The sequence below is a fragment of the Miniopterus natalensis genome, chromosome 1 (genome assembly GCF_054644295.1).
Source record: "Miniopterus natalensis isolate mMinNat1 chromosome 1, mMinNat1.hap1, whole genome shotgun sequence".
Lineage (NCBI taxonomy): Eukaryota > Metazoa > Chordata > Mammalia > Chiroptera > Miniopteridae > Miniopterus > Miniopterus natalensis.
The window spans coordinates 27,636,551-27,661,127 of record NC_142081.1 but is presented as its reverse complement, the minus strand read 5'-3'; the positions used below and the strand labels follow the sequence as shown (position 1 = coordinate 27,661,127).

At 41.9% G+C, this 24,577-nt stretch overlaps 2 protein-coding genes across 3 annotated transcripts; one reads left to right on the top strand and one right to left on the bottom strand.

Moving 5' to 3' along the window:
* Positions 1 to 578: 578 nt before the first annotated feature.
* CHURC1 (churchill domain containing 1) lies at positions 579 to 15,065 on the top strand. Of its 2 annotated transcripts, none has more exons than XM_016223823.2 (4): positions 579 to 698; positions 6,747 to 6,882; positions 8,469 to 8,539; positions 12,789 to 15,065. In XM_016223823.2, the coding sequence occupies exons 1-4, from the start codon at positions 579 to 581 to the stop codon at positions 12,879 to 12,881; spliced, it is 420 nt and encodes a 139-aa protein (XP_016079309.2). In that variant the 3' UTR covers positions 12,882 to 15,065. The 2 variants fall into 2 exon arrangements, with proteins under 2 accessions (XP_016079309.2, XP_016079308.2); XM_016223822.2 differs by having other exon boundaries at positions 618 to 698; positions 8,466 to 8,539.
* Positions 15,066 to 18,731: 3,666 nt separating this feature from the next.
* GPX2 (glutathione peroxidase 2) lies at positions 18,732 to 21,964 on the bottom strand. Its single transcript, XM_016223821.2, has 2 exons — positions 21,696 to 21,964; positions 18,732 to 19,149 (listed from the first exon to the last, which is right to left on the bottom strand). The coding sequence occupies exons 1-2, from the start codon at positions 21,915 to 21,917 to the stop codon at positions 18,799 to 18,801; spliced, it is 573 nt and encodes a 190-aa protein (XP_016079307.1). The 5' UTR covers positions 21,918 to 21,964; the 3' UTR covers positions 18,732 to 18,798.
* Between the last annotated feature and the right edge of the window lie 2,613 nt (positions 21,965 to 24,577).

Here is a 24,577-nt window from a genome sequence, read left to right as displayed (position 1 = left end):
TCTACTTCCATAGTGTTGCCTGACCCTGAGGCGCTTCTGTGACACAGAGAGAGAAAGAAACACGTTTCCCATCGCTGTGTTCTCCAGAGGACTCTGGGATGGTAATTTACTATGAACATTTTACATGTTCGTTTTAGGAGATTCTCTGCAAAGCTTTAAGTGCCTCTTCAGTTATTGCTTGTTCTCCTGCCGAGATCTGATCTGTCATTCTCACTGCCCTAAGAAATGGTTAAGGAAAAATATTTAAATTATAATTTCAGCTTTATATGTATATGGAGTAAACCAAGGCAGCTGAAAGATGGGAAGAAAGCTGAACATGAGAAACAATTACCTTTCTCGTGTATTGTGACTTGCTTTTCTGTCAGCCTAGACTCAGGAAGGCGCCTATTAGAACTTTGCTCAGCCCAAGATGCCTTTCCCTCTCCCGCCACATTGCCGCTCTCCCCCCTGCAGTTCCATAATTCCGACCGCTTGCTCACCGCGGTTGCATAAGAGACCCGGGCGTGCCCTAACAACAGTTGCTAAGGGGCGGAGACCTGAACTGTTCAAGACGAACTACGCCGGAGTACTTAGGACGCATGCGTCCACCTTCTCTGCGCTCTCGCGAGGTTTCGTCTTCCCGGAAGTACTGGAGGACCTTCCCGGTTAACGGCGTCGCTATGTGTGGGGACTGTGTGGAGAAGGAATATCCCAATCGGGTGAGCGAGTGAGCGCCGGGAGCTTTCCGCTCCGTTGGCCCATGGCCGGCCCCTGGGGCTTCTCTTACCCCCGGCCGGCCTTCCCCGTGAGGCTGAGCGCGGGGCGGACTCCGCGGCTCTGCCTGTTCCGATGACCCGGTAGCTGTATTTAGGCGCTCGACGGCAGTGGCGGCCTGTGGGGGCCCTTTCCCCCCGTCCCCGCCCTTGTGGCTGACATCAGCCGGCACCCACTTCTCGGTAGCTCCCGGGGACAACAAAGGAAGCCCCACCACCATCAACCCAGTCGACCGCAGACACCCCACCCCTGCCCCTGGTCGCCTCCTCAAGCTTGATTTGATGAAGTTCAATTTTTCTTACTGAATTGTAGAGCTGGAGGGGACCTCTGAGGTCATCCGTTGCGACCCGGTTTTGCAGATGAAGAAACTAACGTCCAGAAAGGGGAACTCAGTTGCCCAGGTTCACACTGTTGTTAATATGAGGGCCGAGACCAGAATTTAGGTTTCCTGGCTGTTGTGCTTTCTTTTAGATCTCTGTTCTCTCAAGCTCAGGAGGTTGCAAACTTGTTTACTCTCATTCGACACTCGAGGTATACTTATTGCACATGTATATGTGCGTGGCTGGATTACAGAGGGGTACCTAGGAAGAGGTAAGAGGCAGCTTCATTGCTGCCCAAGAGCTTACATTTTGGGGGAGTATGTGATTAACAAGAAAGGAGCAGTCCAGTCCTTGAGTGCTGTTCAAGTTGAGAGCCACAGGGGATAGCGCTGTTCTCCCAAAAGAAAGGACTGAAGTTGGGACCTGAAAGTCAGTAGCGAGGAGGGTAGAAAAGAAGGAAAGGAGATGGAGGCTGGGGGGAAATAATAGCAAGAACAAGGATTCTTATATGGAGTGGGAGGTAGAAAATCCCTATCGTGTCTTCCGTCTCTTAATATTTTGAGTGATACTTAGTCTTCAGGGAAGGATATATAACAACATGAAAACGCATATGGGACAACCTCTTTGAAAAGAGGTTTAGCATTATCAAATGAAGTTGGAGATGTGCATACTGAGTAACCCAGCAGTTCCCATTCTAGAGAAATAAATGCATGTGCAGATGGGTTCCTGGAGACTTGTATAAGAAAGTTTGTAACAGCATTGTTTGTACTAATAGGCTGAAAAAGAGTGATACAGTCATAGAATGGAACACCATGAACCAGTGAGTAATGACAGTGAATGAATGGGAGCAGTGGTTCTGAAGTAGGAGCAGTTTTGCCTCCCGTGGGACATTTGGCAACATCTGGAGACATTTTTGGTTGTCACATCTGGGAGTACTACTGACACCTAGTAGGCAGAGGCGTTATGCTGAACATTTACGTTTCACATGCTTTTCTGTACTGAGTTCTATTTCATACATTTTTTAAAGCTTAAAAAGAGACTTTTATGAATCCAGTAATCAACATGGCACCTTGCTGGGACCATGAGGGAGATATATTAAAGAGATTAGGTTGGATTCTTAAGAGTTGAGCTAATCAAAAGACTCAAAAATTATATATTGAGAACTTTAGATTTCATACTTTAGCCATTGGGCAACCATCAAACAAAATTGAATAGGGAATTCTTCTGAAGTCTGTTACTTAGGAAAAGGAATCTATGGCTATATATTGAAATGATGGGAGGGGGGAAATTCCTGTGGAATTTCAGGAGAGTCCCCCAGAGCATTTGGAGAGCCATGACAACAGGAGCGTAGGCATGAGATAATGAAGACGTCATTTCAAAGAAAGGATTAACAGGACTCAACTTATTTACAGTAGGAGGAAGAAGGAAAGAACTATAGATGATCTCAGGGTTTTCAATCTAGGCAACTGCGAAAATTGGAATTATCATCATCAAGATCAAATGGTCAGATTGTTTTTATCATTTTTCATTCAAGGTTGAAGAAATCCAAGCAGTCTACTGAAAATATAAGATTGCAGTTTGAGTGCAAGATGCAGACATAGGAGTCAGACAAATAACGGTGTCAAATAGAAAAGATTTATTCTCTTAGGAAAAGAACGTAGACAATAAAGTAGAATCAAAGACTGAGATTCCAGGAATAAATTAATTTAGGGAGTGAAAATAGTATACAGTATAGGGAGAAGAGCGGGAAAAAAGATTGAGGTGATTGGAAAATCAGGAAAGTGCCTTTCATAAGCACTTTTCTCTCTTATGCGCTAAAATAATTAAAGGACTGTCATGAGGAAGAATTAAACTTTTCTGTGGCATTTCAGGAGGCAGATTTAGAAATAATTAGTGGGTGGGTGTTATAGGATTGCAGGCTTTGAATCAGAATAAAGAACTTTAACAGATTTTCAAAAGTTGAATAGGTAATCCTTAGAAGAACTGAACTTTCTTCCTGTTGTTTGGTAGAGACTAAGTGACCATTTGAAATCTTAAGGACCCTTCCTCTAGATTTTATTGAGTCCTGAGATATTTTTAAGGGCAGTAAGAGCAGAGCCACTTTGCTTGAGCTTAGCAAAGGAAAGAGCAATAAGATGGTGATATTAAGTGTAGTCCACTCATTTCAAAAAATTTGGCAGAGGAAAATAATGGATTAGCATGTTGAGAAGTTCTAAGTATAGAATAAGTAGGTAATATCTATCTTTGTTTTCATAAATTTTCTGGAGTTCTGTGGTAGATGTTTTTCATAGACTAGAGATACACAGTAATGAATTTCTAACAGAGTTCTGGCCTGCTTGCTTGTAATGTTACACCAAGAACTTGAATTTAAGCAATGTTTCCTTAGAGTTTACGTTTTGCATACTTACTAGGTCAGATTACAGAAGTTAGGCCACATTGTATATAATAAGGTGCCTGTGTTTATGGGTGCATTCCTGTTCAGCGTTCTGTTTACTTGAAACTGGTATTTAGGGCTTTATTCTCTTAAGACTGTTTCTCATTCCTTAATGTCTTAGAGTCCTTGGCAGTCAGTTTTTATAGATTAAAAGCAGTCCTGATTCAAACCCAATCAGGATATGTGTTTTAAAGATTTACCATAAAGCTATAGTCATCAAGAGAGTGTGATATTAGTGCAAAGATAGACATATAAATCAAAGGAACAAAATAGTCAAAAGTAGACCCATATATAGGGTGCCCCCAAAAATGTATACACACACTTTGAGTAATTATAAAGACAGTGCTTATTAAAAATACAGTTCATTTTCAAACTTGAGCTATCAGCTGTTGAGGTGTGTATACATGTTTTTGGGACACCCTGTGTATATGGTCATTTGAGTTTTCCGAAAAGGTACCAATGCTATTCAATGTGGAAAGGGTAGTCTTTTAAATAAATGTTGCTGGAACAACTAAATAGTCATATGGAAATAAATGAAACTTGATTATTGTTTCATATTTCAAAATTATTTCAATATAGATCATAAGCCTAAACCAGCAAGCTAAAACTATAAAATTTCTAGAAGAAAACATATGAGAAAATCTTTGCAATCTTGAGGTAGACAAAGATGTCTTAGAAGACAAGCACAAAAACAAGGAAAGAAAGAATTTGATAAATTGGACTTCATAAAAATCAAAAGTGCTCTTTAGAAGACACCATAAAAATGGCAAACCAATGACAAGGAGAAAATATTTATAATACATGTGTCTGACAAAGGATTTGTATCAGAGATAAAAATAACTGTTATAGGTCAGTAATTACTCTTAAAACTCAATAAGGAGATAAACAACCTAACTTTTAAAAATGAGCACAAAGACTTGAATATATACTTCACAAAGGAAGAAATGTGAATAGGCACCATGAAAAGATGCTCATCATTATTCACCAGGGAAATGCAAATTGAAGCTACAATGATGTACCATTTTACATCATTAGAATGGCTAAAATTAAATTTAAAAAAACTTGCCCTGCCGGTGTGGCTCAGCAGTTGAGCATCAACCTAGGATCCACAAGATCACAGTTGGATTCAGGTCAGGGCACATGCCCGGGTTTTGGGCTGGATCCCCAGCAGGGGGCGTGCTGAAGGCAGGCAGTCAATGACACATCATTGATGTTTCCGTCTCCCTCTCCCTTCCTCTCTCTGAAATCAATAAAGATATATTAAAAGAACAGAAATGCCCGGCTGGGCGTGGCTCAGCGGTTGAGGGTCAACCTAGGATCCAGGCGATCAGGGTTCGATTCCCAGTCAGGGCACATGCCCAGGTTGCGGGCTCAATCAATGACTCTCTCATCATTGATGTTTCTCTCTCTCTCTTTTTCTCTCTATGAAATCAATAAAAATACGTTTTAAAAAAACAACAGAAAACAAAGCCTTATAATACCTAGTATGGTGAGAATGTGAAGCTACTGGAACTCACATGCTGCTGGTGGCAACAGAAAATGGAAAACCATGTGGCAGTTTCTTATAATGTTTATATGTTTATATATCATGTTTTTACTGTGTGACTCAGCAAGTCCACTTCTAGTAATTTACCCAAGAGAAAGGTGTATGTCTACACAAGACTTATACATGAATCTTCATTGCTGCTTTATTCATAATAGTCGAAACCTGAAAAGAACCTACATGTCTATCAGCAGATAAATCTGTGCAATGGTATACTACTTGGCAATAAAAAGCAAAAAATTACCAATCCATATAACAACAGAAGTGATTAACATAGACATTATGTTGAGTAAAAGGAGCTGAATGCAAATGAGTATACTGCATGATTCTGTTTATATAAAATTTTAGGGCAGGCAAAACTAGTGTCTAGAAATAGAAATCAGATCCGTGGGTGCCTGAGGGTAAGAGAGGGGTTGGAGATAGACTGCAAAGCCTGAAGGAACTTCCTGGGAAGATAGAAATTTTGGGGTAGTGTTTACATTGGCGTATATGTTTATTAAATGTAATTTACCGATACCCTTACAATATGTGGATTTTATTGTATGTAAGTTACATCTCAGTAGAGTTTGTTGTTGGTTTTTAAATCAAAGCAAAGCATTTGTTCTTAATAGCTGGGAATTTATACTTTCACTCCAAGACTTTCCCCCCCCTTTAGTAGTTAAGTCCGTGTGCCTATGATTTAGTATCTTCAAACTATATAGTTAGTTTGATTTCTCCCCATCAGAGTTAATCTCTTCCTTAATACTTGGCACTGAGGAGCCACTCAGAAGGGAGAGGTTCATTGTGCAGGGAATCCAGGAAAGCTTCACTGTGACATCACTTCAGCTGGGCCTTAATTCCCCTGATGCTTCATAAGTTCTTTGAAGGCAGAAAACATGTGACTCATCCTCAAATTCAACACTGTGTTTTGCACAGTATCAGGCACATAGCTACATTGGAGAAATGTTGTTTTGAATGGTTTTTAGTCACATTAACTATTAAAAATACTCTAAATTTGTTGGTCAGAAATGAGATCGAAGTAGACTATTTATGAAATGACTTTTAGTTGTGAACAATCAGTATGCTTAGCAAAGACCTCCCTTGAGCCAAGAGCATAAGTTGTTTAGTTTTTTAATGATAAAGCAAAACCTTTTCTCTTTGAATGCCATGGTGTCAGTCTGATGAATTACAGAGTTTATCTCCTCTGCCTAAATCACACGTATCCTTAAGGACTAACATCTATGGAGCTGAGAGTCTATTTTGTTTGTTTATTTTATGGTATTTTTAACACTTCAGAAAATGCTATTTCAGCAATCAATTGAGCATGGCAGTGTATAAGATCATTTTTATCATTGGCTCAGTATTTCCATTTTGATTGAATTTTAATTCTAGCTTTATGATATGACACCTCATCTAATGTTGGCTCTTAGTTTTTTTAAATTTTTCCTTTTCATATTTTATATTATTAAAGCTTCATTAAATTGTTTCTAAATATCTATTTGCATTTAGAGACTTACAGCTCTAACATAGCTTCAGTTTTATTTACCATGAATAGCACATCTAGAGGAAAGTAATAATTTCAAAAATTAATTGGTGTTCCCTTCAAGCAAGTAAACTTTGGCATGTTTTTTTGCCTTAGAGATTTTAAGTCTATTAATCATTTTCACCAAGGATTTTGAAATATAAGAAAATTAAATTACTATTTTTAATATTTTAGGGTAACATCTGCCTAGAGAGTGGATCTTTCTTGCTGAACTTTACCGGCTGTGCAGTGTGTGGTAAGCGGGACTTTATGCTGATCACAAACAAATCTTTGAAAGAGGAAGATGGAGAAGAAATAGTTACCTATGATCGTAAGTAGACCTTTTCTTTTCATGGAAGTTGTCAGCAGGTATTGACTTTTGGAAGTTGATATGCTGTGCAAAGTATGATGAGGCCTGTTTTAATATCGTATTGCAACACATAGTTACTAGTTATTTAGGTGTTGAAGAGAAATTATAAATAACGCCTCATTTCTTTAGCATCAGATATTCTACTTACAAGACTTTTGGAGGCAACTGAAGCTTATGATTCAGGCACCATTTTTTGGTTTTGTTTATTTTTAAAGCCTTTATGCCTTCTGAAACAAGATATAGAGACTTTTTTTTTAACCTTAGGGTCATCCATGTGAGTTTTCATTTTCTACTCTAGTATAATACAGTGATGTCCTCCCAGAGCTATTAAAGTGTTTAGGGCTCTTTGCCCCTATTTTACACTTTATTTTAGCCAAAAGGCTGAGAAGCTATGTTTGCCCCTATTTTAAATGTCCCTGAGTGCTGTGGGTTTTTAGTCTTGTTTCTGCTTCATAGCTTTTTCTGTCTCCTATCTCACTGTCAATCTGGTGTTTCTTTTGCTGCTGTAAATATGCTACCTTTATATGCTGCTGCTGCTCCTCAATACTGGGAAACCAAACAAACTATAATAAAAATAAATAAATTCAGAGATTGGCACTGTGAAGTTCTATGAGTAAATTAAGTATATGTACACTTTAGTGCCCAAATATCGTGACAGGTAGTTCAACTGTTCACATCTCCTTTGGGCTCGTCTCCTGGTTCTTTGATATGTTCTGAATATATAAGGAGTAAATACACAAATAATGATATTTTGCAAGAGGGGTATGAAAAACACTAAGCCTCTAGAACAGACAATCAAAAAATATTCTAAATTAGAAGAATCTTTGTCTTTCTTTTAGATATAACCCTTTGACCTCAATTTTGTTCCAGGTAGTAAGTCACAGTGGTTAAGAGCAAGGGTTCTGGAGCCAGAATGCTTGGGTTTGAGTTCTGGGTCCACTTAACTAGCCTTCCTAATTACATAACCACAGTGCGAGTTTGTTTCCTTATCCCTAAAAACTGTTTCTCCTTCTTTGAGTTTGAGAAGATTAAGTGAATAAATAGGTAAGAAGTATTTAAAACAGTATCTGGCACACTGTGAACACTCAGTACATAAGAGTTATTATTATCATATTGTTTTTTCTAGAGTCTTTTGTCACCATTAACTTCACTTTAGTGTCTAGCGTTGGTTGTTTACTTATGACTGGTTGTAGTAGCACAGTTTCTGTCATTCTTGAGACTAGAAGCTTTTACATAGTTTGATAGGTCTAGCTAGTTTAAAAAACACCCTTACATATCTGTTAGTTGATTGATTACCTTAGAGAGTGTTCGATGGGAATTAATATATGCACATTGAGTTTCTGAGTTTAGGCCCTTAATTATATAGTGTTGCTATGTCATGGATTCTGGATTTCTTATCAAGGTAGATGTTATAATGGATTTCCTGCTGTGTTAAATATGGCAGTGAAGAGTCTTTTAAAGCAATGCCATTGCTGAGAATAGAAATTTTTACTGTCTTGAGACACCTTCCATTACTTAATTATTTACGTCTCTCTTTGTTTCAGCAGATCTGTGTAAGAATTGTCATCACGTAGTAGCCAGGCATGAATATACATTCAGTATCATGGATGAATTTCAGGTAAATGTATAAACGTGGGTATGTTATTGGTGGCGGGGGATAATAAAAGTACCCTTGAAAATCTAGATATAGTTTTCATAAGTGAAGCACTAGCAAATATTAAAGGAGACCATCCCTCTCTTCTACCTGTGGAAGGTGAGAGAGAAACTTTAGATGTGGATGGATCTGCTCAAACCTGTCTTCACAAAAATCAGAAATCAGAGTGTGTGCCTTACAAATGATTTCTCAGTCCTGTCATTTTTGTTTATGAAGAACAGCACATTATAGCTTCTCATGAAGTTACTATTGTGCCTCTTTTTGCTCTACCTAGTCGTGATTATACCATTGTTGGCTAAATGTTCACCCGCCCATTGCCATCATACTTGCTGGGTATGGAAATTGTGATAAGAAGGTTATCTTTTGTTTTCACTAATAGGCATGTAGAGTTGAGCAATTCTGTAGCCTCAATTGCAGTAAAACATTTATGTATTTATTTTTATTTATTTTTTAATTTTTTAAAAATCCTCACCCAAGGATATGTTTTTCATTGAATCCAGAAAGAAAGAAAGGGAGAGGGAAAGAGAGAGGGAGAGAGGAAGAGATAGAAACATTGATGTGAGAGAGAGATGTCAGTTCCCTCCCGCATACCCCCAGAGCGGGGATCGAACTCGAAACCTGAGCATGTCCCCTGACTGAGAATTGAACCCTTGACCCTTTGGCACACAGGACAATGCCCTAACCAACTGAGCCACACCGTTCAGAATGCAGTAAGACATTTTAATACTATTTGTTAAGTAAAATAACAAAATGGATGTATCAAGGTTGGAGGAGAGAAGCTGAACCATTATAAGAATAGAGAATAGGGATTTATTATAAGGATTAGTCCTTAGACAATTGTGAGAGCATGTGAAGAATACAACAGAATTCCGTATGCTGGTGTAGGCCTGAAGTAGGTCTAATGGACAGGAAGAAAAGCTGGATGGTGTGGGAGAGCCAAGGACAGACAGACACACATTAACCAGAAGGACACAATGCAGCCTGCATCTGTCCCTCACTGCCTCCATTTTCAAGCCTTCAGCTTGAGTTATTTAGTACAAACTAAATGTTCATCCTTAGGATATAAATATTAGGTTAGAGCTTTTAACAGGCAAAGGACTTTTTAAAAATCCTTTAGGTTTGTATAGTACTATAATTAGGAAAAATAAAAGTTTTCATAACAGAATCTTATAAAATAGTATAGCCACTCTCATTCTTATTATAGTGTGGCAGAAAGTGCTTAATCACTTGTCATAATCTGGACTAATATGCTTAATCTAAATGACATCTTGACCACATCTCCTCAGCATCCAGAAATTATGCCTCACAAAACATTTATATGATATATGTAAACTAGGCCAAAATCGAGATCTCAGTGAAGGAGTAGTGACCAAACAAGAATGAGCATATTAAGGGCTTACAGGAGCAGTTCTGTCCTTTCATGGAAGGAAAGGAATGCTTGTAACTGTTTTCCAGAAGCTCCTGAAGGGCCCTGTGAGCTTTTTAGAGTCCCTAAATGGATAGTGAGATTGCTTGTTCATGCCCTAGTTGATCCATTGTATGTTACTGCCATGAGACCAAAGTCTAGCTGATTTTCTTTATGACTGAATACAACCATTTTCAAAGCTGTCCTGGAAAGTATTCTGATAGGAGGAAGAAGGTAAAGGAAGGTGGTTTGTAGTCACAATGCCCAGATAGCGTGAAATTCTCATGGAAAAAAATCTCTTAATCTGGACACTCTACTCCAGTGTTCTCTCTCCTAGTATCCACTTCCCCCCTGTCATATGTTAAATTCTGCCATCAGATTATTTTTCTTAAAATGATGTGTTCAGACTACCTCATTGGTCTTTCCATAGCTTACCAGAGAAGGAGAGGACTTGGGGTCAAAATTAACAGATAGTGACAGAGAAAAAGGGCCAGGGACTCTCAGAGTAAACCAAAGGATCTGGTCTTACCCAAAGGTGAGTCCATCCACTGCACCCTTCCTTCCAAATCTTTGACCTTAGGCTTTGCCCTGATGGAGTCACTGAGGGTCTCCATGAGTGAATGGAGGGAATTCTTATTCTCCCAAGTTGGCTAGTTTGGGTAAAAGGTTTCCTAATCCCACCACATTCCTGGCAGCACACAGAGATATATTTCTGGCATTTGAGGTACAATTCTAGACATATTTTCCCACAGAAACGCTGCTATATATGGTTAGATTCTATAGTGCTTGTATAATGTAAATTTAAAAGGCTCCCTGGATTTCCTGGGAACCTAACTGTCGGGTACAACTTCTTCTGTGGGAAATTGCTTTTGAATTCCTAACAGTTGACCTACAAGGAAATTTGGAATACAGACTGCCTCTAAATTAAAGATTGCAGGTATAATCAGTCTTTTTTATTTAATAATCTTTCCAGATTATGTTAGGTGGTTTTTTTTTTCTCCCAAGTTAGGTTGTAAATTCTACAAGGTCAGACCTTGTCCTTGCCTTCTCTCATGTGTGCCAGTGTACCTAGCACACTGCAGAGTATTTAGGCAATTAACAAAAACTTGTCAATGGATAGATTGGTTGAAAACTCAGATATTTGTCTAGCTTCACACATTTTCCTATTTTGATTTTACTACTTTTTTCTTCTTCATTTCTGGTGAGAGGTTGACATCCTAGTAGTAATGTCTGGTAGGTGAAAACATAAGTATTTGAGAGCAGTAAAAGACCTTGGAAAGAGTGGATTTTTATTTTATTTCTAATTCATGAGACTTGCATTTGTTTGCTGAGATCTAGCCTCTATTTTTACTGTGCGTAGAGTAGACTTTAAGATTAAATGTGTTGCCCGGCCGAGTGTGGCTCAGCGGTTGAGCATCGACCTAGGATCCGGGCGATCAGGGTTCAGTTCCCGGTCAGGGCACATGCCCGGGTTGCGGGCTCGATCCCCAGTCAGAGGCGTGCAGGAGGCAGCTGATCAATGACTCTCTCATCATTGATGTTTCTATCTCTCTCTCTCCCTCTCCTTTCCTCTCTCTGAAATCAATAAAGATATATTTTTAAAAAATTTTAAAAATCAGTAAAATTAAATGTGGTCTTTGTGAAACAACCTTTCACCCAGCTGGTGTGGCTCAGTGGTTGAACATTGACCCAGGAACCTGGACGTCACTGTTTGATTCCCCATCAGGGCGCATGCCTGGATTGTGGGCTTGATCCCCAGTAGGGAGTATGCAGGAGGCAGCCGATCAATGATTCTCATCATTGATGTTTCTGTCTCTTTCCCTCTCCTTTCCTCTCCCTGAAATCAATAAAAACATTTATTTTTAAAAAAAGAAACAGTCTTTCCACTGCCACAACTAAGCTCCCCTGCTAAAGTCACTAGAAGGAAATGGAAAGGCACTTGCCTAATTCTGAGTCTGTACTGTAGTCCTTGTTTATCTCTGTGACCCTCTCTGTAGTACTGTCTACACCCAGACTGCTTTGACTGATCAATTTCCAGACGGCTAGCAATCTCAGTGTCAGGTGCAGAAATACATATAGACTTAACATAGATGTTTGTTTTCCTAAAGAAGATAAAAGGTTTTTAAGCAAACGGTTTAAAAGAAATGCTTCTATAGCTTATGACCATATTAAATATTCTAGAAAGAGACCTCTATAAGAAAAGGACTTTGCCCTGAAGATTTTTACCTAAAACAAAATCCCTTTTGTCACCAGTCTGAACATTTGTTAAACCCAAGAAACATAAAACTCCTTAAATAGATCAAATTCCAGACAACTGACTATTAAATATGAGGCATGCTTGACACATTAGTGGATTTAATGTAATCTTTTATTTTCTTAGAGTAGGTATAAATAGCATTTTTGGTTTAGGAATTTTCTCCCTTTGTTGTTTTAAAAATCATTTCTTTTGCATATTAGTGCTAAATATCCTAAAAAGAAACAACTCTAAGATCAGGAGTTTGTCCTTAGGGGCCCACACTCAAATTGCTTTATTACTTCAAATAGCAGCACTAAGCCCAGTGAGTGTGTTTTTTAAGTCCAAGAAATGGTCATGCATTTCCAAGATGACATCCTTATATACATAGTAAATAGGGCATCAGCATGTACTCAGTTTATATAAACAGAATAAACCTAAGGTATTGCTTATAGGTGTTGAACTTGAGACATACAGAAAGAATATCCACGACGATGTGGAGAAAAACTTACCTGAGTAAATTGGAAGCATCTTTCTCCCTGTCCCTCAAGGTAATTAGCTTTATCTTGTTCTAGGAGTACACCATGCTGTGTTTGTTATGTGGCAAAGCCGAAGATACCATCAGTATTCTCCCAGATGACCCCCGACAAATGACTCTCTTATTCTAAGGATCCTTCTGCGGCTCTGTTGGAACTAGGCTATGTTGGTTTACAATACTGCAAGCCTGATGGTTTGTCTTACTTAGTTTATAATGGAAATTACTTATTTTTTTCTGCTTAAACTTACCTATTCTTTGAAAGAAAAAAGTAATTTGGGGGAGCACCTAATGCCCAGATCTTGGCTCCAGTAAAAGGAACCAGGGCTCCTTGGATAAATGACTTATTCCACGACTGGGGCTATAAGTATACAGGACTAGGGCTGTAAATATGAGCTTGGAGCTTCTTGTGCCACAAAAAAAGAAAGTGCTCAGAAAAAAATCACAATAGTTAGGGATGTCAGAAGGACAGAAGAGCCAATGGAAGGAGCTCCCAGTGAGCAAAGCTGGAACAATTCGAATAAAAAATTAAGTAGCATTGGATTATAGCCCAGACTATAAAATAAATATTCATGAGTCCATACTGATATAAATAAATGACTGAATAAATAAATACATAAACTACAATAGGCAAATCTCCCATGCAAAAGTTTTTCAAATTATGTATGTAGATACTCCCCACTCCTTAAGTGTGTGTGTGGTGGCTTCCTTCCAGGATATAGTATAGAAAGGGGGGACAGACACTAGCCAGGATCGAGGTTAATATCACTGGTGATAAGCCATATGACAGCATGTGTCCTTGATATGATGTGATGAGAATGGCACTGCACCTTTGTAGTACTCTTCCCCAAAAAACATAACTCCAGTCTGATGAGAAAAACAGACAAATCCCAGTTAAGGGACATTCTACAAAATACCTGACCAGTGCTCCTCAGAACTGTCAGGTCATCAAAGACAAGGAAGTCGGAGAAACTCACAGCCAGAAAGAACCTCAGGAGACACGCTTACTAAATGTAATGTGTCCTGAATGGGATCTTGCACCAGAAAAGTGACATTTGGTGAAAATGGGAAATCTGAAGAGAGTGTGAACTTTAGTTAATATAAATAAATAGAATGATTTGAATTGTTCTAAAGGGATCTTAGACTGTCTTACCTTACATAGTTGAAAGAACACTGGATTGGGTGTCATCAACCCTGGCATTTAGGCCTCTCTACCGTTTGGTAGCACTCTAACCATTAAGGAAAGCATTACTATGGACTTTATTGTCTCCTTTTAAAAATTTGGACTAATAAAAGTTGATACTATACTTCCTTTATAGTATTGTTGTGAGATCCAAGTGAGTAATGAATGTAAGATGCTTTGGAAGGCACAGAAAATACTAGATACAACGAAATGGCTAGTTAGTTCTCGTAAGACCACATTTAAAAGGGGCAGGCATTAGAAACAAAACTGTTTCCTCTTCAGACCTGAGAGACTTGGGTATTCTGAACTGAGGCCTTGCTTATAAGAAAATAGTGAGCAAAGTGTTCGTGATACCAGGGAAAAGCTTTGTTGTATGACAAGGATAACAATAGCTGAAGTTTACTGAGGACTGACTTTGTGTGGCGGCCTTTTTAAGCACTTATCTAATCCTCATTCACAACTCCACGAGGTAGGTACTATTATTATTCCGATTTTAGAGCCAAAGACACTAAAGCACAAGAAGTAGCTTACTCAGGGTCACACAGCTAGTACGGTGACTCCCTCTCAGTGGGAGTGTTCAGTTCTGGTGAAGTATAGGGCCTGGCAAGGTCAGGAGGAGGCTGAGAATGTCAGGGACCGCACTCTGAGAAACCTAGGCATGTCAGACCAAGATTTATTACTTAGAAAACTTAAGTCAGCTGCTTCTTAGGAATCGGTTGTTTTATTCCTGGAAAATGTTTTCCACTTACTGCAAATCTATATCTGACCTGCTGAGGAAATCATTTGGTGAAATGAATCCAGAAAGTAGAGAAAATGCTTCATTACTTTAAATAGCAGCACTAAGCCCGTTATAGCCTCTGAATTGTCCCTTCTTGGAGTTTGAATGCTTCCAACTTAGTCTTTTGGAGCTCAAGAGTACAGTTTCAGATGCCCCGCTGATATCTTTGTCTTTTGCAGAATGTGTAATTATTATCTATCATAGACTACATATACTATAAAAATTCACAACACGTGATCCTATCCATATATTTTATTATTATTTTATCAACATTGTGCTATGTTTTGTGATATTTTCTTTTTCATCTTCTAGAAGTTTTCTCTGGATCTAAAAGAATTAAAGACCTTTTGAACCCAGTTCTACTGAGTCTGTTTTTCTGTTTAAATAAAGAAGAACCAGGCGCGGCTGGGCGTGGCTCAGCGTTTGAGTGTCGACCTAGGATCCAAGCGATCGGGGTTCGATTCCCAGGCAGGGCACATGCCCGGGTTGCAGGCTCGATCCCCAGTTGGGGGTGTGCAGGAGGCAGCCAATCAATGACTCTCTCATCATTGATGTTTCTATCTCTCTCTCTCCCTCTCCTTTCCTCTCTCTGAAATCAATAGATATTTTTTTAAAAAAGAACAACCAGGCAAAAAGCATCAGTCTTTTTTACCTTCTTGCCCTGAGATAGAAGGACAAGACTTCAACTATAGGTGTAACTGGGGACATGGGCTTGCCCTGACACCTCATTCATTCTTTATTTGCTCCGCGAGGTACAGATCTAGGGCTCTGCCTCATTTGGATCTTGGAGTTCAAAGCTCAGCATGTTTGTTGTGTTGTTATAGCTAGCAGTGTCTTTCTCAAATTGTTCTGGGTTCTCCCAATACTTATTAGTTGGCATATGGTATAGTCAAGATACGGTTAGTTACTTGTAAGTTATCACTAAAAAGTATATGTTCACTGTTCTTTACTTCAGTGTATCAAGAATCCTTTCGGTTCCATTCTTTTGTGAGCAAGGTTAAGTGACTTGACAATTTGAGGCTGTCAGTTTTCAAATGTATATTTCTTGACTAGTACAAGTCTCTATTGTGAGACACACCATGGTTGGGGAGAAAGGAAATCAAAAAACCTGGGTCTAGAATTAGCTTTGCCACCTGCTCATGGTGGGAGATTAGACAAGTCACTTACTCTCTCTGTACCTCGGTTTCTTCAATGGAAAAATAGAAATAATCATGCCTCCATGGAGTTTTTAAATCAAATGATGTAAGTGAAAGGTTTTTAGGTTGTACAGTATAGTGTGTAGGCAGCTGTCAGTGGTCCTAGTGAAGAAACTGAGATAGAAGGAAGCACTGTTGTCATGGGTAAGAGTAGGGGCTTTGGGTCAGGCTGACCTGGGTTTAACTTTCAACTCTGCTATTCTATAGCCCTTTGTCTCTGGCAGATGTCTTACTCAGTTACCTTCTATTATTTATTTATTTACTATTTTTACTTCACTTTTATTGTCGACACTATTAATTACCTTCTTTTAAATAGAGATTAAATTTGCTTACAGGGTCAGTATGAGGATTAACAAGCCTAACGTATTTATTTAAAGTACTTAGTATAATATATGTATATACTAAAGGATAGCTTGGACGATGGTTGTGATGGTGATTGTAAGAAATCATCAGATGTGAAATCACCAATTAGAGTTTGTTTAACTTTCTTAAACTAAGGACAAAATAGCTGTGGGAACATAGTCATGGAAATAATCATCAGTTTTAGTCTGTATCTTGGCCCTCTAAAATCACTTATTCCAAGCTATATTTTTGTGAGAGCCCTCAGAGAAACGATCGTCTCTGCCCCTCCTCTAAATCAAGTAGCATTACCTCAGCACTTGGGGAAAGCTTGTTTATGAGACTTCTCCCTGCTTCCTGAGTGGCCCTAGGGAAATTTGATTAAGAGATTTTGTTGATCTAGGAAAATGGGTGATTATATTAAGCTTTGCTTTGTTTATGACCATGAGCTGATACTTCTGAGGATGTGAAGGGTGACAAACAAGATGAGGAGTTAAGGAAAGGAAACATTTTCTCATTTCTCTTCATTTTAACAACAGCACAACTAAAGATTTAGTGAAACAAAGTGTCCTTGTAAAAACAAGTTCCTCCAGTCCTGCCTTCCCTGTTCCTGAGCCAAAGTGGTCAGGTCCCTTCTGAAGCAAATAGCATTTGCCCTGTGCAAAGGAGTCCTCTTCCTAGCATTAGGGTTGTTTCTGACTTTCTCTGCAAAATCACTTATAATCCCCATTCCTTTGGGAGCTCTAAATTCTTTTAACTTGAGCCTCATGGGAAAGACCCAACACATTGTACTGGCATATCAGGTCCTAAATTGCCTGTGGCATAATGCCAAAATTCAGGAGAGCTGACTCTATTATTGGATGTAAAACTACAGGCTATAGTGCTATCAAGATGAACAAATCATTTTAGCATCCAGTATGAATTCTGTATTTCATTTCTTCAGGGAAGCAATTTGTCTCTGCGGTTATTGCTCTAAAATCAGTGCTTGGTCCTGCCCCTGAGTCTATCCCCCAGTGTTGGCTTTCAGAGCAGGAATCTTGAAAGACTTGAGTTTTCAAGGGTCATGGGCAACCTTAATTTAGCAGAAGGCCCTGCTGCAGAGTGCCAGGGGATTCCCATGATAATGCTCAGGTTACCCTTTTGAAATAAAGCACGGTCAGTGAAGGTCAGACAAGGCGGATCCTTAACCTCTGTTCCACATCTGCTTTTCGGGTAATGCAAGTGCTTAGAAAATAGTTATGGAAACATCATAGGAAAAGCATTTCCCTCTCAGCATTGGGGCTCTCAAGCAGTGTGTTCAGATTGGAGAGCTGCCCTTCAGGGCTTCAATAAAGAGAAGTGAAACATTCCATCTAGTGGTCAAAGAAGGGAAGGTGAAATGAGAAGTTTCCAGGAGGAGGTTTGTGGGGCAGAGTGACAGGGCAGTGGCCTTTCAGCGGGTGTCTTTCCCAGAATGTGATAGGACCTGGCCTTGGTGGTGGCAGTGTTTGTTGAGCATGCCTGGACTAGATGAGGAATTTGGGGCACCATCGTCACAGAGACATTCGGCAGAACTCCATTGTCGCAGGGAACAGCTGTCACTTGGGCAGGTCGGCAGGCTGTGAAGGGAGGCCCTCGCACATCCCCACCCTCGTGGAAGAAGAAATGAAACCAATTGTTCACGCCTAAACTTGTTTGTCCTGTTCCTGAATCTGTGAATATACGAGTCTGAGAAAGACAAGGGTGCAATGTGAACGTTGTAAAGGAAGGAGAGTCCATCTAGCTCAGCAAAGTGATCGGGAAGCAGATGAAGTGCCCCTTTGTATACCAGTAACTTCACCCTCCCCGCCCTTGCAGCAGGGTTCCCAGGAAATTGACTTCCCAGGAAATTCTCAAGGAGTAGATAATATTTGCTTGGCCCAGTACCCAGCGATGGTGACGTTTTTCTGACCGGAATCCTCTCACTAACCTCCTAGTACCCTCGACCAAAGGGCCCTTTGTCTTTTCCTCCTCTTTAGTCCTCATTATTGCCTCCTTTCCACATTCTGAAGAAAAGCCATAAAATAATAACCATTTACTTTCCTGCAACTCCACCCCCGTCGGAAGACCTTGAGCAGGGCCTGCTTTCCGGACAGTAATTAGGGTGTCCCCTTGACCAGAGCCTCCCTCTCCCGAGCCTTTGTGTGCTGCCAGCTCCTCTGACCCACCTGCAGCGTGTACCATCCCTCCACCCCGTCAAGAAAGAAGACACAGAGAACCTGGCCGTTTCCACGCCTGCCCTTTATTGGACTCAGCTAGCAGGCTGGCTCGGGCTGTTCACACGCCTCAGACACCGCCCGTAGGGGTTTAGGAAGGTGCCATCATTCTGTGAAGGCCCAGAGCCCACCCAAGTCTTGGAGGCCCAAGTTGAATCGCCAACCAGGAGGTTGGGAGAGAGAAAGGAAACAGGCAGGAGGAGAGGCAAGGCTCCAGTGAAGGAGACTGATGTCAAGGGAAAGCTTAGGACACACTGAATCCTAAGGAAAGACACTCGGGCTGGATGGAGTAGGAGATCTGTGTGCGGAGCAGCCCGAGTCTATATGGCAACTTTGAGGAGGCGCTTGATGTCCGGCTCGATGTTGGCGGTGGGGAAGGTGCGGCTGTAGCGTCGGAAGGGCTCCCCCTCCGGCCCGATCAGGAACTTCTCAAAGTTCCAGGACACGTCTGAGCGGCGCACTGGGCTCCAGATGATGAGCTTGGGGTCGGTCATGAGAGAAAACGGGTCGTCGTAAGGGTAGGGGAGCTTGTCCTTCAGGTAGGCGAAGACAGGATGCTCGTTCTGACCATTCACCTCACACTTCTGGGTAAGGGTAAAGGTGGGCTGGAACCCACCCCCAGGGCGGACATACTTGAGACTGTTCAGGATCTCCTCATTCTGACAGTTCTCCTGGGGGAGGAAGAAGACAAAGAGCATGGAAAAAGGAAGGGGGGAACCAAGGGTCCACCACATGCAAAGCTTTCACCTCCTATACTCCCTTCCCAGGATCATTCTTTTCTATGTACCTTTATATTTTATTTTTCTCTCTCTGTTCCTTTATTTCCCTTCTTCATTTGTTTTGCCCTAGTCTTGATTTGGAGTTTTCCTTCTCACAGCTATTGATGTTATGGTTGGCCATTTCTGAAAGTTTTTGCAGTTCCTAGCTTGGCTGTTCTCATGCTGAAAGATTTAGCATTTTTGAGTGGTTGCTTCTGTCTCCAGTCTACCCTGAGCAGTTCTTAGGGTATCTGAATCTTCAAGGAACCTTAAGTTCAGGGCAGTAGGAAGGGAAAGGAGGCTCGGGTCCTACTGCCCAGAACCATCCTTCTACTTACCGGTCCACACATGCCTACACACGCATCCTGCCACCACCTTGCCCTTCCCTCTCCCTGCTTTGCCTCTGTCGCTTCTAATTACATGTGTGTTGAGGCCTTTGCCTCTGCCCTACTCAGCTCCTCAAGCTAAGGGTGAAATGGTTCCCCAGGGGAATGGGGTTTACAGCTTCTTGCTTTCATCTTGCCTTGTCCTACATCTGAAGCACAAGTTGGAGAAATTATGAAGGAAGACCCCATCAAAGGAAGTCTAGTTTTCAGGTGCCGCAAAGGCAAGATGAGTCAGAGACGTCCGTGAATGTATTTATTCTAAATGTAATTACTTAGTGACAGGAATGGATGAAAAATAGGATAGACGGTTTCGGGTTCTGGAATGGCCAGGGAAAGGGGGAGCTAAGGAAATGAAGTGCTTGAGGGTTAAAGGTTGTGAATGTGTAATTATCGTTCCTTTCACTTCTAGACTGCTACCCCAAGACTCCTGTCCCTCACAGTCACTCACTCTCCTCAGCTGTATGCTTTAGCCTGAATGCTTTAGCCTGAACCTGTTACCTGTCATTCCCTCCCCGCTGCCATTACCACTCTGTCCCCACCCGTGACATCCCCAAAAGGCCCATGAAAACCCTTATTTTCCAACCCCCCCCCCCCCCAAGTCTAAGAGTCAGATAGCTCCCTCTGGGAGAAAGTTCCTGCTCCTGACCTACTAGAACCAATTAGTACAGTCAGTTCTAGGCCAAGGTGACATCTTGAGCCCAGAGTTTATCTCTATTGACTTCTTATCTCTAATGCAAATGGCCAGTGGTTATGGCCTCCCTCCAGCAACTAGTTAGCCTGAAGTAATGGTGTGAGGCTGGAGGCACGTTTAGGGCCAGAGAGACACCTCTAAAGAGGTTTTGCCCTTTCTATCTCTCCTGCTTTGCCCAAGCCTAGAAACAGACTGAGCCCTAGCCTGTTTGGCTCAGTGGATAGAGCTTTGGCCTGTGGACTGAAGGGTCCTGGGTTCAATTCCTACCAAGGGCATGCAGGCTCGATCCCCAGCCTGGGTCGGGGAGCTTGCGGGAAGCAACCAATGGGTGTGTCTCTCTCACATCAGTGTTTCTCTCTCTCTCCCTGAAAAGCAATAGGGAAAAATATCCTCAGGTGAGGGGGCAAAAAAGAAAGAGAGACAAGGAAGGAACAGTCAGAGCAGTAATGGTTTAGGCTCAGCTTTGTCACAGCCAATGACACTTCAGCTTTCCTGCATATATCTCTGCTAGTCTCTACCGTGTCTTCATGCCACTATGCATTGAACTACGGGGATTATAATGAGAGGGTTCAGTTGAGGACATTCTGCCCACTTGTGCTGTTAAAATAATGCGTGAAAATAGGAGAATCTCTGAAAGATAGCTTGACATGTGTGGGCTGAAGCTCTACAACAACTTGACCCATTAATCAGAGACAAAGAGGTGCCTGTGATGACCAGAGGAGACACGTGCACGCTGCACGCCCTTAGCTTCCCCCCAAGTTCACTCTCCACTTGGCTGATTTCAAAAAAAACCAGACTTCAATATAAATAATAAAGTTGCTTGCATTTACATATTACTTTATGTCTTCCAAGTTACTTTTGTATATCTTATCCTTGGAGCCTCACAATAATCCTCACAATAATCCTATGAGATGAGTGGTATTTTCCCCAATTTCCAGATGAGGAAACTAAAGCAGAAAAAATAGAGTGGCTCTTCCTAGGGCACAGAGCCATTAAATAGAACCAATGCTAGCTAGTAAGGTCTGAGCCAGTTCAATCCTCACTTGGTTCTTGATCTGCTGTTTCCTCCATTAATTTATTCAGCATATATTTGATGAGTATTTCTCTACCCTAGGCACTGATGATACAATGGAGAGAAACGGACCTGGTAACAGCCCTCACAGAGTACAGTGGGAAGACAATAAACAATAAAAATCCACACCCTTGGTCTTTAATCACAGACAGAATCATATCTACTTCCCCTTGGTAGTCACATGTACTAAAGACCTGCATTAACAAAACATGTCCCACCATTCCAGGCACTCCAACACACAGTCTTTTTCCCCTCCCCTTAGGCTACCAGACAACCCAACACCTTGAATGCAATACAAGGGCCTCCTCACCTGATGTCCAAATTGGTTGGAAGGGAAGCCGAGGACCACCAGGCGCCTGGGAAAGCGGCATTGCAGCTCGTTGAGCTGGGTGAAGTCCCGGGTGGTTGTGCCTCAGAGCGATGCTACGTTCTCAATCAGCACCGCCCGGCCTCGGAATGTATTGAAATCTATCTTCTCCCCATCCAGGCTCACAGCAGAAAGGTCATAGAAGGACTTGGCAATGAACGCCATAGTGAAAGTGCAGGGTGAGCCGGAGTGGAGTGGGCCCACTTAAGGATCTATTAAAGGGGTTGGGAGGGGGGAGGAGCCTGGATGGACGGGAGGAACCTCACAGTGGGGCTTTGAGCATCCTCAGGATGACTTAGCAAAAACAGTCACACACCCAAGGGCTGTTAGAACAAAGAGGTTGCTCCTCCTATTTACAGACTAAACAAAGCCACCTCCCTGCCCCACCCTGCTGGCAACCTGGGAAAGGCCAATTTGATATCTATGAACAGACATGAATAATTCACTGCTTGCAGGAAACCAGAGCCCCAGAGGTCGCAGAGGAGGAAAAAAGGGAGGGAGGGACGCAGGATTGACTCCTACTTGCCCCAGCAGGTTGTTTTCACGTGGCGCAGGCAGACATTGTTTATTGAGTGCCTGCCGAGTGCCAAGTTCTGAATTGTGGGAGGGGGAGGTCAGGGTCTGCCGAGATCTGAAAGGTAAGGAAGAGAATTGGGCACCTGCCCCCTTGACTCAGACTACAACTGAAAGACACCTATTACTGTTCACAGTTTTCTCTTTGGCTGTTGCTTTCCACAAAATCAAAGGGACCCTTAGGGCACAGCCCGTGATTTTATAAAGGAATGGCTTTCCGTGCCCCGGCTTGCACTGGGCTGAAGAGATGAAGTTGTGTTTGTCTTGCAAAGTCTCTTGGAGAGTGAGGCTACCTGTGCTCGAGAGTACGTCTGCCCCTGCATTGGGCCATCTCCTCTTCTACACCCCTGACAAGTGAACTCAGAGTCTGGAGGCCTTGCTAGGAATAAATGATATTTATTCAAGGGTCTAGGAGTTTTCAAACTGGGAACACAGCTGGACAAAAACCCAGAAGTGTTCCAAAGAAGAAAAAAATGTTCAATAGCTTATAGTAATAAGTGCAGTCTTGAGAAGTATCAGCCCTACACTCGTAGCCCTAGGATTGGTCCAGAATGGTGTCAGTCAGGTGTCGGGCACCCAGGATGACAGATGCCAGGCGGTCACGAAGATGGGACCAGGAGGCCAGATCAGGTCCTGGAGGTCCGGAAAATGGATGTCAGGTGGATGTGTAGGTGGGTCTTTCAGGGGATAATTAGAGGGTCACCTGGAGGCCCACATGCATATCCAGGCATTGATGCAGGATTAGAAAGTTCAAAAAATTTAAGTTGTCAGGTTATTAGAATAAGAATGGAGTATTTCTCATCCCTTAACTTTCATAATAATTTTAGCAGCTTGGCTAAAATGACTTCATTTTATATATTTCCTATTTTTATTCTTTCTCCTCCCCATACTCTGCTCCCACGGAGTCGTGAGGATGCAGTCAGTTGTGGCCAGGTAAGGGTGACGGGAGTCACACAGCAGGTGGGAAACTCAGAGGGGATGAGCTATACCTTCCTCTTCTGAGACAAAGGCTCAGTACCAAAGACTTTCCAGAGGGGCTGTGCCGGTCATGCCCCCAGAGGGAACTATGCAGGGAGTCAAGCTGCTGCGGCTCTAGGCCCAGCTAGGCCTCCCATGTTTTCAACACCAGCTGTGCAGTGTATTGCAGGCCATCTGGGGACCTGCTGAGGATTATCACGGTGTGAGTACACCCCTGGAAGCCCATAGAAACTAGAAAAACCTAATGCTTCACTTCATTCCTCCAAGTACCCACCAACTCAACAAATCACTTGCTTTTTTAAGGCCTGGATTTCTCCATCAGTGAAACGGGCAATTGGGCTTTACCTGGCTTTTGGATTTTAGAGTGAGATTTCGATAATAATTTAGATGTTTACTAGAGACTGTTTTCACAGGTACAGGCCCATTGGGAATGGGCTCCTAGGACCAAGAATAAGCTAGGCTGGCAGCAGCTGGGCTTGAGAATATCATCTGTGGAGAAGATGGAGAATTACCCACCAGGGATGCCCAGCTTTTCTGTCTTCCATAGCCTTTCCCATGGCTGCTTATAGCATGTGAGAAACCACACGTCTCACTGGGCTGTTCCCTAAACAAGCCTCCATTGCCTAAGTGGGAATGTAATCTTTGGCCATTAGAAGAGGTAGCAGGAAATGCAGCTGAAGTGTGTCCCCTGCTGAGGCTGGGCAGGGTTCCCAGAAGCTGCCCATAAATGTCTCAATCAAGCCACTGAGTCAGAAGGACTCAGCCTTGACAGTGGGCTAAACTTTAACAAGAACTTTCCAGATTAACGTGCAAGCCTAGAGCTCCCCAGTACTCTCTGAGCTTCCCAACACCTCTTATCGGCTGCCCTTCTATGACCTCTTTCCAGGAAGGCCATGGAAGTTCCTGGGCTGAGTGTGTTTGGTGGTGGTGAGGGGGTCCTCTCCCTTAGGTACAAGCCATTAATTTTCTCCAGATATAGCCCAGGACCCTTTGAGTCACCCGGGTTCTCACCTTTCACAACTGAATTAAATTGATAAGGCTCTCCTAGAATTTCTCTTTGTCCAACTTTACCTCAAACCAGCCCACTTTCCGGAAGCTTATAACTTTGTGACATGCTCAAAGTGTGTGATTCCCACAGCTTTCCACGGGGACAGTAGCTGTTCTGGATTCTGTACGGGCTTAGCAGGCAGAAAGCTCAGGGCAGGGGTTCTCAACTCCAGTGGTTCTTAAGAATTTTCTAAATAGAGAGGGCCACGCTTTCTCCTCCAGAGATT